This window comes from Sylvia atricapilla, chromosome 12, assembly GCF_009819655.1.
Source record: "Sylvia atricapilla isolate bSylAtr1 chromosome 12, bSylAtr1.pri, whole genome shotgun sequence".
Lineage (NCBI taxonomy): Eukaryota > Metazoa > Chordata > Aves > Passeriformes > Sylviidae > Sylvia > Sylvia atricapilla.
In genome coordinates this window covers 4,084,424-4,097,314 of record NC_089151.1, presented here as the reverse complement: position 1 = coordinate 4,097,314, position 12,891 = coordinate 4,084,424, and the positions used below count along the sequence as shown (strand labels likewise).

At 41.7% G+C, this 12,891-nt stretch overlaps 1 protein-coding gene across 3 annotated transcripts in view; it reads left to right on the top strand.

The window, feature by feature from the left end:
• The window catches only part of CDH13 (cadherin 13), a 444,776-nt gene that overhangs the window by 423,635 nt on the left and 8,250 nt on the right, over window positions 1-12,891 (top strand). For 2 of the 3 annotated variants that reach the window (XM_066327533.1, XM_066327534.1), the window contains 2 exons: window positions 2,568-2,801; window positions 4,120-4,335. In XM_066327533.1, coding sequence (XP_066183630.1) covers window positions 2,568-2,801; window positions 4,120-4,335 — 450 coding nt within the window. Of the gene's footprint in view, window positions 1-2,567; window positions 2,802-4,119; window positions 4,374-12,891 lie in introns of those variants that run through there. The other variant, XM_066327532.1, reaches the window with a different exon arrangement.

The following is a 12,891-nucleotide window of genomic DNA, read 5'->3' as shown; positions in this document are numbered from 1 at the left end:
TGGTAACAGCCCCTTGCATTGGAGGCTCAGCTCACCACCAAGTTTTCGCTTTATTTCTGTATGAACTCAACCATCCTTCAGCCTCTGTTCCAGCAGCTTTTTCACAAACCAGTGATGATGTTTCACTCCTGGGATTGTATTCCCAGATGTGCCACTTCTGGGAGTTTGGAATTCTCTCTGTCCTCAATGGCTCTAAGGGCACCCAAATATTTGAAGTGTTCATCCTCAGGAGGGATGGCCAGTGGCAAATGGGATCAGAGCTCTTTGGAAAAGCTTCTCTTGAGGCTTGTTGGACCCTTTATATCTTGCTTTGCTCTTTAATTCTGCTTTCAGCCATGAGGTTTGACAATCCAAATTAAAAGTTTTACTTCAGAATTAAAATATTCTATGGGCAATTTTCCAAATCAAAAGCTTCTGGAGATCATGGGATTCTGAATAATTTCAACAGCATAATACCATCAAATTTATGAAAGTCATATATTCCCAGTGGATGAGTTGTGACCATTTTTCCTTGATTCATTTCTTGTTACATTTTTATGACGTGTGTTAACAAGCTTCAGTTTATGACCCTGACATTTGCTTGTTTCTCTTTTGGAGGTCTTCATAAATCAACAAAAGATTTTTTTGTTTAAATCAGGACGAATAAACCAAGCAGAGAATAAGTCATTGAAAAGGACAGAAACAATTTCCTTTTTCTCTTTTATTTCGTGTGTAATATTTGCCCAGCCCCTGAACCATACAAAGAGTGAAACATTTGCATGGCAGGAGAAACGCAGCCGTATCTGCGTGTGACAAAACAGCAGGACATCCATAATGCTGTTGGCTTCTTCTTTTCAAAAGGCAGATTTTAATATTACTGACTTCAGGGAAAGATAAGAAGGGGCAGTGCATAAGACATTATCAGTCCAGTGTGGAAATAATGCATTCAAAATTAAAGACAGCAGTTTAATTAAGTGCATGAAAGGCTGGCTTTTATGATCATATTTCAAATACTAGAATGTCTTTTCATCCATTCTACCGTATGACTTTACTTAATAATATATCAAGAACAAAAAAAAAACGTATTGGAGTCTTTCTGTAAATTCAATTAGTCCAATAAAAAGTGAAAAATAGTTTCTTTTTCATTAAAAAGAACTCAACCCTAACCCTTGTGATGACAAAGTGTGAGATGAGAAGGGAGGGCAAGGCTGGAGAAGGATGAACATCCTGCCTCTGTGATGCATTTCTGCGTGCGGGGAACAGATGAAGTGTCACCATTAGTAACATTTGTTATTGAAAGGACTAATTGCATTCTGCTGCAGGCAGCACTTTATCAGATCCAGACCACGGGGTGTTTGCTTCTCCCAGCACAGCAATAACCGGGTTTATTCAAAAATGCAATGGGATAACTTTCCTTTCAAGAGCCCGGGTTGTTGGGCTGCTGTGGGCAGGGTGATTGTGCTGAAGGGAACCTCTTGCAGGGCTGAGCTGTGGATGCTCTGGCCCTGGTGCTGCACAGGTTAAGTGCAGCCTCTCAAATCCATTCTGGAAGGGTTTATGCTCAGGAAAGTGCAGGGATCACAGTTCCTTGTGCTAAATCAGAAAAGAAAAAAAAGAAAAAAAAAAGAGGAATAAAACCCCCAGGAGTTAATGCCTGCCACAACAAAGGGCAAAACGTGCATTCAGAAAACTTTGAGATGGTTTTAACGGGGTTCAGAGGGAGCTGAAGGAGCTGTTGTGCTGGAGGCTGTGGTGGCTGCTCAGCCATGGCACACGTCTGCAGTGACTGAAGTTATTGCCCCCTGTCAGCTGCTGGGTGACCCCTGTGAAATGAGGTGCTGGTCCCAGCCCCACTCCCCCAGGCAAACTCTGCTTTCCTCAGTGCCACTGGGGCTGGTTTGTCACTCACAGCCCTGGCACAGAGCTTGTCGTGGTGAATAAACAACAGCCTCACCCCTGCAGCTGGCTCTGGGGTCAGGGCTGAGGTGGGCTGGCAAATCATTGCAGGTTTGAACTCGCTGCCAGCACAGGGCGAATAAATAAATAACCCAACTCACCTCCCTGAGCTGCCCCTGACAGGTTTCACTGCTGCTGACAGAACTGCACGTGGCCCTCGGGGTTGTTAGGAATGATCTGGTGCTGTTCTGCTTCTGGGCACCAGCCACACAACCTGATTCCTCTCTGCTGACACTTTTCCTCTCACTTGTCTTTTCTTGATTCTTTTAATCCTGTGCTCTCCGTCCGGGGGATGGTTCCCAGTATGTTTCTCTCAGTATGTGCTGATGAACAGATTCTGTTCCAGATATCTATTCATGTCCTACTCTCATTTTAACTTCAAAATATTCCTCTCCCAGAGGTTTCCTTTAGAATAATTTTCCATACTGTAGAGAATCAGACAGGCTTCATCCCGAAAATCAGCAATGAATTTACAGGAGTGACTCATCAGGTATTTTAAGCAATAATTTCCATATAAAAGAGGTAAGAACAATAAAAATTATTTGCCTTCACAAGCCTGCAGGTGCAAATAGGAGCAAGAGTTTATGGAAATGTGATTTAATAAACAGATGTTTGTTTTTTATTTCCTGTAGGTAACCCTCCTGCCACGGGCACAGGGACTTTGCACATCACCTTGGAGGATGTCAATGACAACGTCCCGTCCCTTTACCCAACACTGGCAAAAGTTTGTGATGATGCAAAAGATCTCAGGGTAGTGGTTCTAGGAGCATCAGACAAAGACCTCCATCCCAACACAGATCCTTTCAAATTTGAGCTCAGCAAGCAATCCGGCCCAGAAAAGTTGTGGAGAATCAACAGGCTTAACAGTAAGGCTGTAACTTGGATTATTGTGTGTTTATTCCTCCCTCTCCTCCATCCCAGGGTCCTCTCCCTGAGCCACTGGGGGAATTTAGGAGGGGGTTTTGCTGAAGGGTTGGTCGGATGGACCCACTGCTGCTGCTTCACCCTGTGCTGGGTCTGCCTGTGGAATACACCAACTCTGAAACCTGGAAACTCTTCTCTCTTTATGTTGGCTGAACCTTCTTCTTTCAGTTTTGCATTAATGAGGGGCTACTAATTACTGCTAATTTGGTGAAGATTGCTGTGTCTCATGGCACACAATTTGTCTGCACGAGGTGCACAAGGCTTTGCTGTAGGACAGTATGAAAGTTTTGCATGGGCTTTAGCAATGTAAATGAAAAACATCCTAAGTATTTAAACACTTCACAAATAAAATACCCCAATGCACAGGGACCTTGCACAATTGGTAAGAGGATCTTGAGATTGCAGAAGGTTTGAGTGTCGAATTGTGGGCACAAAGCACAACACTTCTTAATGTAGATTATTCCTCTTTCTTTTCTGGAATGTATTATTGTTCTCTGCCACTCTCCAATCTTTTAGTCCATGTCATAGTCTTAGGAAAAACTGGAGGTGGATGTTATGGCTGTACTTGCCTGCAGGACAAAGAGGAGGAGCTGTTTGCTTGGCTATTCTCCAAACATCAAACCCTAAAAGAATTATCACACCCACCTGGGTGCCAAGAGCTGCTGTGGCTCCCAGTTCCCCCAGTGGAGCAGATCTGTGGGTTTGGAAAGGGCTTTACTTCCCTTCCCTGCCTTCTCAAGGAAATTGTAGCAGTGGTTCAGCAGCTTTGCTTGTACTTCTCAACAAGAAGGGTTATTTCTTCCTTTGGCAAATAAATTTATTATCTCTTCTTGTAGATTTGGGGGTGACATGCCCTAGCATTTCAATAGTATATTGGTTTTCACAGGCAGCTTCTGCCAATAGTTTGCAGACCAAGTAATGTATTTAAACAGAAGGGGCTCTTACAAGTCTTTCCATTTGGTGGGGTTTGGAACAAGTCTGTAATTAGATTTCAGCCCATGAAAGAATTTCAGTACTGTCTCTTCCCTCCAATTCAAGGAGGGAAGAGATGGTTTTTTCTCAGTGTATTCTCTTATTTTCTTAGTGTATTTTTTCTTAGTATATTTTTTCTTAGTGTATTCTTCCTTTTGGTTTTTTCTTAGTGTATTCTCATTTTCTTCCTGATTTCCATGACTAACTGGCACTCCTGATGTTGCTTGCAGATTCCTTCACCCTTCCAAGCAACCAGCACTTGGTTAATTCTCTCCTCCTCCTTTGCAGATACCCATGCCCAGGTCATCCTGCTTCAGAACCTGAAAAAGGCCAATTACAACATCCCCATCTCAGTGACAGATTCTGGCAAACCTCCTCTGACCAACACCACAGAACTGAGATTACAAGTGTGTACCTGCAAGAAATCCAAAATGGACTGCAGTGCAAGTGATGCTCTCCACATCAGCCTGACCCTAATCCTCCTTTCACTCCTCAGTTTATTTTGTAAGTCTTGTGCTGAGCTGTAAGTTGTGAAGTGCTGTTTACCTGCTCGTTTGTTCTCTGCATCAGAAAACCCTCCAAGGGAGAAGTTACATTGGTACATTGATATCACAATGCTGCAATTCTGGGTTCTTTTTCCATGAGGGAATAGCTGTGAGAAAGGTGAGGGGGAGGGGGGTTTTCCTAGCCAAAAAAAAAAAAAAATTAGCAGTGAATGCCTGATTGTCAAATTAAGAAATGGAAGCAATGATTTTAAGAGGAATCAAAGGGAATCAGAGCTAACATATGATAAACTGAGCAGTACCAGCTGTAGTAGCAGATTTGTGCAACGCTTGCTTTCATCTCTCCCCACTTGAATTCAATTCAAACCCAGAGAGAGGAGATTAAAGGTGTTCATGTAACAATGGCTGTTCTGGGTCACCAGGAAAACGAGGACTGTCTGCTTCAATCCATTCCTCCACGTAAAATGTGCAAGTGACTGGAACATGAGGAACTTAGTTGAGATTCTGGGCTTAGAACCACCCAGAGCTGATAATCAAATGGCCAGTCTGGGTTGGAGGGCAGAGAGAACTGACAGGTAAAAGAAATTTCTGCTGTTTCTGAGAAAGTAATTGTGTAAATCTCATTTGGAAAGCTAACTTGAATTGGAAGTGGGAAAAAAAAAAAAATCTCAGAATGACTCAAAAGTAGGAATTCAAGGCATGGAACCCACAATTTAACTGGGTGTGTCCCTGGCTAGCCCTGTGACAGCTGCCAGCAACAACTTTGGAGCAGTGCTAGTTTTGATTTCCTATCTGTTTCAAAGGAATACCTACAACTATGATAGTAAATCTGTTATTTAAGGACTGTTACCCTCATCTCCTAGTAACAGAATGCATCATATGGTGACTTAAAACCTGACCATGGTGAAAGGCCTTGCCTTCTCCAGGAGGGAAACTCTGCCACGGGGCAGGGCAGAGGTCAAGGCAGAGATCCTTTACACATCTGAGGCTTGGTGTGTGCCTGATTACACATCCTGTCCATGTTCTCTTCTCCTTTTATCCCAAAAGGTTGGCATGAAAGTGGCTGTGATCGAGCTGGTACCAGCTAATGTTTGTGATGCTCTTTGAAGATGAAAAGGACTATATAAATGCAAAGTGCAAATTCCTGTTCTTAGTCTCAATCAGTGACATCTAAAGTGTCTGCTTTGGCTTTGGTTCAGCTGGTCTGGGTTCAGTCTCCTGGAACCAAATGCAAACTTGAGCTGTTAGGAGTAATAAGTTAAAAATATTTGACAGGGTGTGACACTACTGCAGCAGTGATATAAATATGCAGCTCATCGATTCAAATATATTCTTGTTGCCACTTCATAAATGTTGCTGCTGCTACACTAGGCGTGACTTTCACCACTGGAATTACTTTCTTATCTGATGTGATTTGCATTTGAACTTTATTTACATTAATGCATCTGCTCAGAATACAATGAGGTAGAGAAAAGCTTTTTGCTTTGGAGAGTTGTTATTCTCATGTTGGTTCTTTACAGCCCTCACCAAGAAGTCTGAGCATTTTACTTAGGTTGAATTATAGAGCCAGTTTTAAGTATTGGAAAGCATTTTTTGGAGTTGCTTTCCTTGGCTACAGGTCTTGTCCAGCTCATCTGCGGGTGGAACACACCCCAAGGGTGTCCCAAGGGTATTCCATGTCTGACATTCCATCTCTGGATGCCTTGGGAAGGCTGAGCTGGAGCAGAGACTGGGCAGAGCCAGAGAATAAAGTAGTTATTTGTTAAAAGGCCTTTAAGATACACCTTGGGCAGGACAAGAGCCTGGCCAGGGCTGCACCCAAAGTGGACCCAAAATGGTCACAAATGGACAAATGGTCACAAGGTCTCACACTTTGATAAGTTTTGGTCCATTTGCATGTTGGGGTTTAATTGTCCCATTCCAGCTCCAGGCTGTGAGGTCCCATCCTTGTTCCTCCCGTCACCCACCCTGTTTGTGCTTTTGGGCTGAAAGTTGTCCTTGGTGTGCAGCAGGACAAGGATTTGTTTTGTGTCCCTGCTGTGTGCAGAGCTGAGTGACACTGACTGTGAGCTCAGAGCTGCACCCCTGGGCAGCACAGAACATGAAATACAGAAAGATCAAACTTGAGGCATCACTGGAACTGTTACCCAACCAGTCCATGCAAAGCCAGCAAGCACCACAACTCCCCTGGGCGTTTCCCTCAGGTGTGAACCACTGCAGGGAGACAGAAGAGAATGAGGCTGGGAGCCAGTTAAAATAATGTGGTTCTGTGTTTGAACTCCTCTGAAATGTGCTGCTATCATCCCGTTCCCAATTCATTCCCACACACAGATTTTTTATAACTGTGATTAGCTCCATTGCAATGTTTTGTATAGTCCAAATATTTATCAGAGTAATCAAAGATTATGATGCCATAAAAACGAAGAGAACTTTAGTGCTTATTGAGCAGATGAAACGTCCCATTTCTAGTAGCAAGTTATGGGTTTAATTTTAGCAAAAGCCCTTACGTGGCTCACTCTGCTCCCAGTGTTTGTGTTTTATGAGGCTCTTGTTCCTGGGAGGTAAATCCTTCAGTCAAATGAACTTTGTTACTCATGCCAAAGTATTTCTTTTTGTATTTGACATCTGGTGTGAGGATAGATAGCCCTCTGAAAGAGCTGCTCGTGGTAAAAGAGCCCTGCATGAATATCCTTCCTATAGAAAACATCTTGGTATTATCATTTAAATGGTGCAATTATTATCTATACTTAGAATATGTGCCTCCTTCTTAAATCATGAAAGAAGTCAGATGTGGCAGATTTCTGAAGTGTCTGAGCACACAAGTGAGGAGCCTGATTAAAACTGAAATGGATGCAAAACCCAGCAGTTCCTCCCATTCTGGAGATGCCCTACTGTGCTCACTGCACTGAGGGATAATGGGATACAGACTGCAGAGCTGCCCAGAGGCCCCTGGGAAAGTAGATAGAGTTGGAAGAAGAAAAATTTAGGAGTTCCTGGCAGCCAGAAACAGGAAATATAAGATGCCCGAAACATATGGGCAGGTTTGCACAACAAAACAATGAGGTGGAATTAAAAGATAATGAACACAAAGTTGATTGGAAAAATGAGCACCTTTGTATATTTTGCATTTGACCTGATTACCACTGGGATTTACTGAGGTCAGGCTGGAATAATGGAGAGTGGACGGGCAGAGGAGTTTCCAAAGTTACACCAGGTAATGGTGAAAAATATTGGAAAGAATATTGTCACTTGTCATTGCAGCAGACCCCATGCTCAAGGTGAGGCTTCATGTTTGGTGGCTTTTTGTCCTCTGTCAGCTTTTCCTTGCCACTGCTGGAGACAAGACGGGACCAAACGTTCAGATATAATTCAGAATTTAGTCATTCAGATTAAGGGAAAAAAAAAAAAAAGAAAAAAATTCTGGGTTCCTGGTCAGGGAGGGAAGCTACAGCAATCAGCTCCTTGAGGAAGACAGCGAGTGGGGGAAAGGGAAAATCTGTCAGGAGCATGTCTGGTGCTGATCTGAGGTTGTCCATGATGCCCCTGAGTGCTGCATTGCCTCAGCCACCTCGTGTTCCAGAGTGACACAGCTAAACCAGCTCTGCTGACAACTCATGTAAGAAAGGGATGCCAAAACACCACCAGAATTATAAACAGGTTCCCTTTGGAAGGCTCCTCGATGTTTTCAGTGAGAGAGCAGCTACAACATCCCACAAGGATGAGGGATGGAGATAGAGGCAAAGCAAAACAAGCAAAAAACAAATTTGTGCATATTGCCTTGACAAAGTCAGCAACAAAATCTCCCCCAAGCCCTGTGGGAGACTGAGAAAGAGCCACTCTGGCTGGCAGAAATTAGCTTTAGATCTATTACAAATTATTTATATTATTATTAGTATTTAAAGGGGTATTTGAATTCTGGGCTTTTGATTTTATAATAACTATTTCACTTAATTGCATAATCATAGAATGGTAATTGCATTTCATATCTTCTTTTATATTCTACCAACATAAAAGACCACGTTAGATTCAAATGTGTGGAATGAAGGGAATAAAAGAGCAACCAAAGGCACAGTAGTCATGTCACAATAGTTGCATATTTCACTTAAATTTCCTTGCTATAAAAAGACTGGGATTTGAATACTTCAGGTTGAAAAAACCCAATTTTTCTCTTTTTTGACTATCAACCACGGATAAGAAGCTTTTTCTTGTTCACCTGGCCAGTGGATTACAAAGCCCTAAGTTGACTTGAGCTGAAATAAGTAAAATGTTCCATTGTTCTGAACAGAAAGTGAGGTGCCAGGCAAGGGGGGAAATGCTGCCTTAAAGAAATTTAATAAGCTGGAGGTCTCTACATTGCAATTAATTTGTTATAGTCACAGTGAAAGTCCTCAGGTGAGTTTTAAAAACAAGAGACTGGCACAGATGTCTGTGCTGCAATTGCAAAGAAGCCTTAGAGATACCCCCAAATTTAATTTCCTAGTAATTTCCACAAACTTTTCCTATTTAGTGCTGGCTGTGTCTTACTATATTGTTTTTTTTTTTTTTTTCTGATTTGAAGAATGCAGTTACAGGGCCAATAGAGAAAATAAAGGTGTTCTGTTGTTTGTTTGGTTTTTTTTTTTTCCTTGAAAATGATGTATTTCTTTTTAAACCACTTCAAAAAAAAAATCGAATTATATTTAATTGGTGGGTTTGAATTTCCATGGAGCTGGACAGGCAGAGTTAATCCTGCAGTGTTATCTCTCACCCAGCTCATTTGTCAAAGCAGCAGCAGCCCCTGTATCTCTTGTTTACCCCGTGTTATTTGTGCAGGGACATCAAATGGCTGAGGAGTGAAACAATTCCTTCCTCAAAGGCACCAGAACAAGACAAATCCGAGCAGGTTTCAGATGGAACAGACCTTTAAGGTCACTGCTCTTCCCATTACCTGTGCAGATTTGTTACCTGCACATTCCCACTTTTCAGCCTTGATTTTGAGTTACTTGGCTCAGTTTTAAACAGTCAGGTTTGGTTGTGGGTTTTTTGGTGTTGTGGGTTTTTTTTTTTTGTTTTTTTTTTTTTTTTTTTTTTTTACTTAAAGGCTCAACAATTCTGTTTTTACAATAGAATTTTTGGGTTTTCCCAAGAAAAAAAAGAAAAAAAAGTTTATCCCTGTCCCATACAAATCCAAAGAGGAACTATCAGGGGAAGGGTTCCCTATAGGTGAATTTGCTAAAATCAATTCTTCTTGTTTGTTTGTTTTGTTGGTTGTAGTTTTCTACTTTTCAGGATCTCTTAGTGCCTTTTAATCTTCTACAGCAATTCTCTACTTTTCAGAGCAGTTTATACAAAAATAAGTTAAAAAAAATCAGTTCAGCTAAAAAGACTAAGGAAGACTGCAAGATACATTTTCCCATTTCTGAGAAGTGAAATATCCCTATTTTGGCTAGAATTGCAAAAACTATCAGAATTGGAGAGTTTTGCTTTGAAATGTGCTTTATTGGGGTGTTTGGTTTTGAGTGTTTTGTTGTTTTTTTTTTTTTTTGCACTGCTCTAATTTGACTTTCATTCTTACTCAACTATGTTGGTGCCTAAAATATCACCTAAATTTTGCTCTCCAAGAAACTGGAGATTGCTGATATTTAGTGAGTTCCAGTGATGTGAATCTCACCTCCTAAACCAAATAACAGCGGCAATATCCGCTATCACTCTCTGCCTTTTTTAAAGATGCTTTGGTCCACGTGAATATTATTATTTTTGCAGCTAAATATCACTGAAATAGACACTTTCTCAAATGCCTGTGTAAGAAAAAAACTCATTTTTATTTGTGTCCTTAGAGATTTCGGTTGATTATGAAGAAATGGATGGTTTGGGGGGTTAAAGGGCTGCTTCAATTTGAGCCAGCCTTGATTTGAATCTCACTTTTAACACAGAGCTGTGTCTGCTCTGATTTCTCTGCAGGTTTTTTTTTTTTGACAGTCCTGCAACATATTGTGCAGTTTGAGAGCCCACCTAAAGTTAATGGGGCTTGGAATGGCCCAGAAATCCATATGGATGTCCATAATTGAGGACAGGATGTTTGTACATCGGGCAAGACAAATAGAAATGCCCCCAAATTACACATCAGCATATTTAAACCTGCTTAATAAAATTGCATTTCATTGAGTCAGTTAGGTGGGAAATGGCATGTTTTTTACAGGCATTTGGAACCATCCAAACACGTTCCAGGAGTGCAGAGGTGAAACAACAGGGCAGTTCAGGAGACGTGTGTTTGGAATGCAAAAGGGAACAACGTTAGCAGCAAAGGCAGCTCCTTCCCTGAGAGCTGCAATATTATTGCTGGTGGTCATTCTGGAGGCATGAAATGGACATTTAAAGAGATTGCTTTGATAGCCCATTTAGCCTTGTGAATTCAAGTGAACGCTTTTATGTTTTCATTTTCTCAACAGGGCTTCGCTGTAATTGTTGGTGTATAATATTTTTTTGTGTTTCTTTTCTGAACAACTTCTCCAAGCCACGTAAATATCGAATTTCAGATAGCTATCATCAGGATTGCTCTGGAGTGGCCTATGATTAAAAACTAGCACTGAATACATGACCAGTTGAAGTATTTTTTTCTGCCATTAATGGTCACTCTACACCATGGCGTGTTTGTTTCTTTTCACCATAGCTGTCCTTTCATATTTTCCCACTCTATGATGTCCAAATAAGTCAATGTAAAGAGCTTCCTATGCAGATTTTGGCAGGATATTAAAGCTGAGGAGGAGATTACTGGTGCCTAAAGGTTTGATGATGATGCCTTTGCTTCTGTAATACCCAGTGGATACTTACAAAGCCCTTTAAAAAGGCCATTAATGTTTGGGGTATTTCTGACTATACCTCAAAGCCTTACATTTTCCATATAAATAATTGGGGTAGGTCATTGGTTGGTACTTAGGTGAGTGTCACTTTTAGGAGCACTTCTTCAAAAAATTTGAAATGAGCAGGTTGATACCACCACAGCCAAACCTGGCAATTTTCTCATTTGGTTTTGCCTTTTCTATTAAGCATAATACTTCACTCTGGTTTTTATTCTTGCTCGACAAGAATTTCTTCAGATGATTAATTTAGGATTTCAAGCTGGGTTTAGTCTGTACCTGCAGATCTGAATGTGGCTGGATTGTTCATGTCCTGCTTATTTAAAACTGATGGTAACCTGTGCTGTGCTGCTGCGGGAGATGAGATCTGACTTCCTGAGCAGCTCCCAGTCCTTTAAAAGGCTGGCTCCCTGCTACAGCTGATGCATTTCATTTTCAGCATCCCTATGAAAAAAATCAGCAGATTTGTTCAGTGCTGCTGTTTCAAAACTGCACTTATTTCTTCCACTTGTTGAATATTTTCAGCCATTCCATTCAATTTATCAGATTAGAGCAGGGGAAAATATCCGTGCAGGCTGTGGGCAGCCACCTCTGCAATTGTTTAGCTTTGACAGAACTGAGAAATGAAGGAAGCATTTATTCCCTATTGCTTAAATGAAGTATCCAACTGAAATCCACATCAATTTACAAAAATAATAATGGAGTACATCTTGGCTGTTCTACCCTGAAACTCCCCCTCTCCCAGTGAGATTCTTCATATCCCTGGAGAACAGGAATTATGTTAGAAGGTGTTTTCTTTGATAAACCCAGGGGAGCACTGGGCTGGGTAGCACAAGGCTCTGAATTTCTGAGCAAGGACTGTTGGAATTTTACTTCATCTGAGCAACTTTTCTTTCAGGAAACGTTTCATTTCTGCACTTCTCAGGAGCAGCTCATTACTCAGGGAGTGTGTGTGAGTGCCTGACAGGGAGGAGGGGAGGCACAACAAGGATTCAGCAGTGCCCTTGCAGGGCCAAGGGTGCACTTTGGCTCTCACCAGCCCTGCCTTGACCTGCCACTGCAGGCTTGTAATAATATATACAATAAATTGTAATGATAAATGGTAATAATAAATATAATTATAATAAATCAGCAGTGTGGGAGTCACTCTGGGAGATATCCCCTGCTGGTGTCAGCCAGGTGAAATGACCACAGCAGGGGGACTGTGTCCTGTGTCCCCCTGGGCAAGCTGGTGAGTGGGGGTTGGCACATTCCCCCTCTGCCCTGTTGTTAGAGGACACAAAACAAGCGACACTCATGTAGTTATAGGTCTCTAGGGTAAAAAGAGGGTGGTTTGTTTTTAACTTGGGTTTATATATAGTTTTTTACCAATGACCAGGGATTGGAGGATGAAGGTTGCCACCTCTCCAACCACATTGGTCAAACTAGGAATTCATCAATTGTCCCTCCTCCAGAGGAGTATAAAAAACAATCACTTTTTACATAACAATCCATTAAAAGCTCCACAACAAAAATGTAAACAGAAGGCTGAAAAAGATCAGAGCAAGAGGGCCCTGCCAGTCTGGGCTGGTTTCAGAGCACGTGGCAGAGTTTCAGCTCCTGACACTGATTTACAGGAGCCCACCAAGGCTCTGAGATCAATTATGGGACTCTCATTTCACACACACACGGTGCCTTTCCCATCCCTAACAGCTCTCAAATCATTCCTCACAAAAATGAGG